The 890-nt window shown below is 46.5% G+C and overlaps 1 protein-coding gene across 1 annotated transcript; it reads left to right on the top strand.

Annotated features, from left to right (window-relative positions):
• The first annotated feature begins 375 nt into the window (after positions 1–375).
• Positions 376–622, top strand: LOC116540622 (non-specific lipid-transfer protein-like). The gene is given in 2 exon segments (XM_032264185.1): positions 376–587; positions 589–622. Coding segments are annotated over 2 exon segments (228 nt in total). The 5' UTR covers positions 376–393.
• Positions 623–890: the final 268 nt, after the last annotated feature.

The raw sequence follows: 890 nt of genomic DNA on the forward strand, positions 1-890 counted from the left end.
TTTTTTTTTTTTTTGGTTTGCCTAGTACGTGTATTTGTGACTACTTCAACCCCAGAGTCTCCCCTTAGTGGAGATACTCAAAACGTTCGGTTCCATCTCCCCAGAAGTCCGTCTCAGAGCCCCCTGCTCTGCTCCAGGCCTGGGCCACAGCTATTGTCTTGGGATTTCCCTTCACCATCGTCTAGAGAGTTCTTTGCTCTTCACTGCAGCTGCTCGCGGTTCCTGGACCCCATGCCTTCTTGTTTTAGCCCCTCATTTTGGCAGAGCACACCTTCAGCAGTCCTGGGAAAAAAGAAGGCTGCTCGGGAGGTCCATTTTTGGGCACTTCTCTGAAAGCGTTTCACACTCACATTTGCCGTAGGTGGGATATCATTTTCCCTCAGAAATTTAGAGATGGAGCATAATTTGGGCGTTGGAGGAGCTGAGGTCGTAACACTCCACGAGATGGGTTTTCCCGAAGCCGCCAGGTCTTTTGGAACGCATCAGATTGAAGCTGCTCCAACCAGCTCTGCAAGTGACGGATTTAAGGCAAATCTTGTCTTTAAGGGGATTGACAGGAAAGCTGAAGAGATAGGAAGGCTGACCGCGCCATCAGTGGCTGACTTAGACTTACTGGCTTTAATGACTGGTACAATGAATCCCCAGTCCGCCCTCTTTCAAGGCAAATTGAAAATCACTGGCAACATGGGTCTGGCTATGAAGTTACAAAATCTTCAGCTTCAGCCAGGCAGAGCTAAGCTGTGAACTCCCTTTGGCTACTTTTGAAAATCAAGAAGAGACATATATATCCATATATTTCATTGTCAGAATTTAGACTAAGACTACACATTGGCAAATCGTGTGGAATAGATTTGTTTTTAAATGGGTGTGACCAATCCTGTTTTTCCTAG

The sequence above is a fragment of the Sapajus apella genome, unplaced genomic scaffold (assembly GCF_009761245.1).
Source record: "Sapajus apella isolate SASKATOON/1434 unplaced genomic scaffold, GSC_monkey_1.0 scaffold143, whole genome shotgun sequence".
Classification (NCBI taxonomy): Eukaryota; Metazoa; Chordata; class Mammalia; order Primates; family Cebidae; genus Sapajus; species Sapajus apella.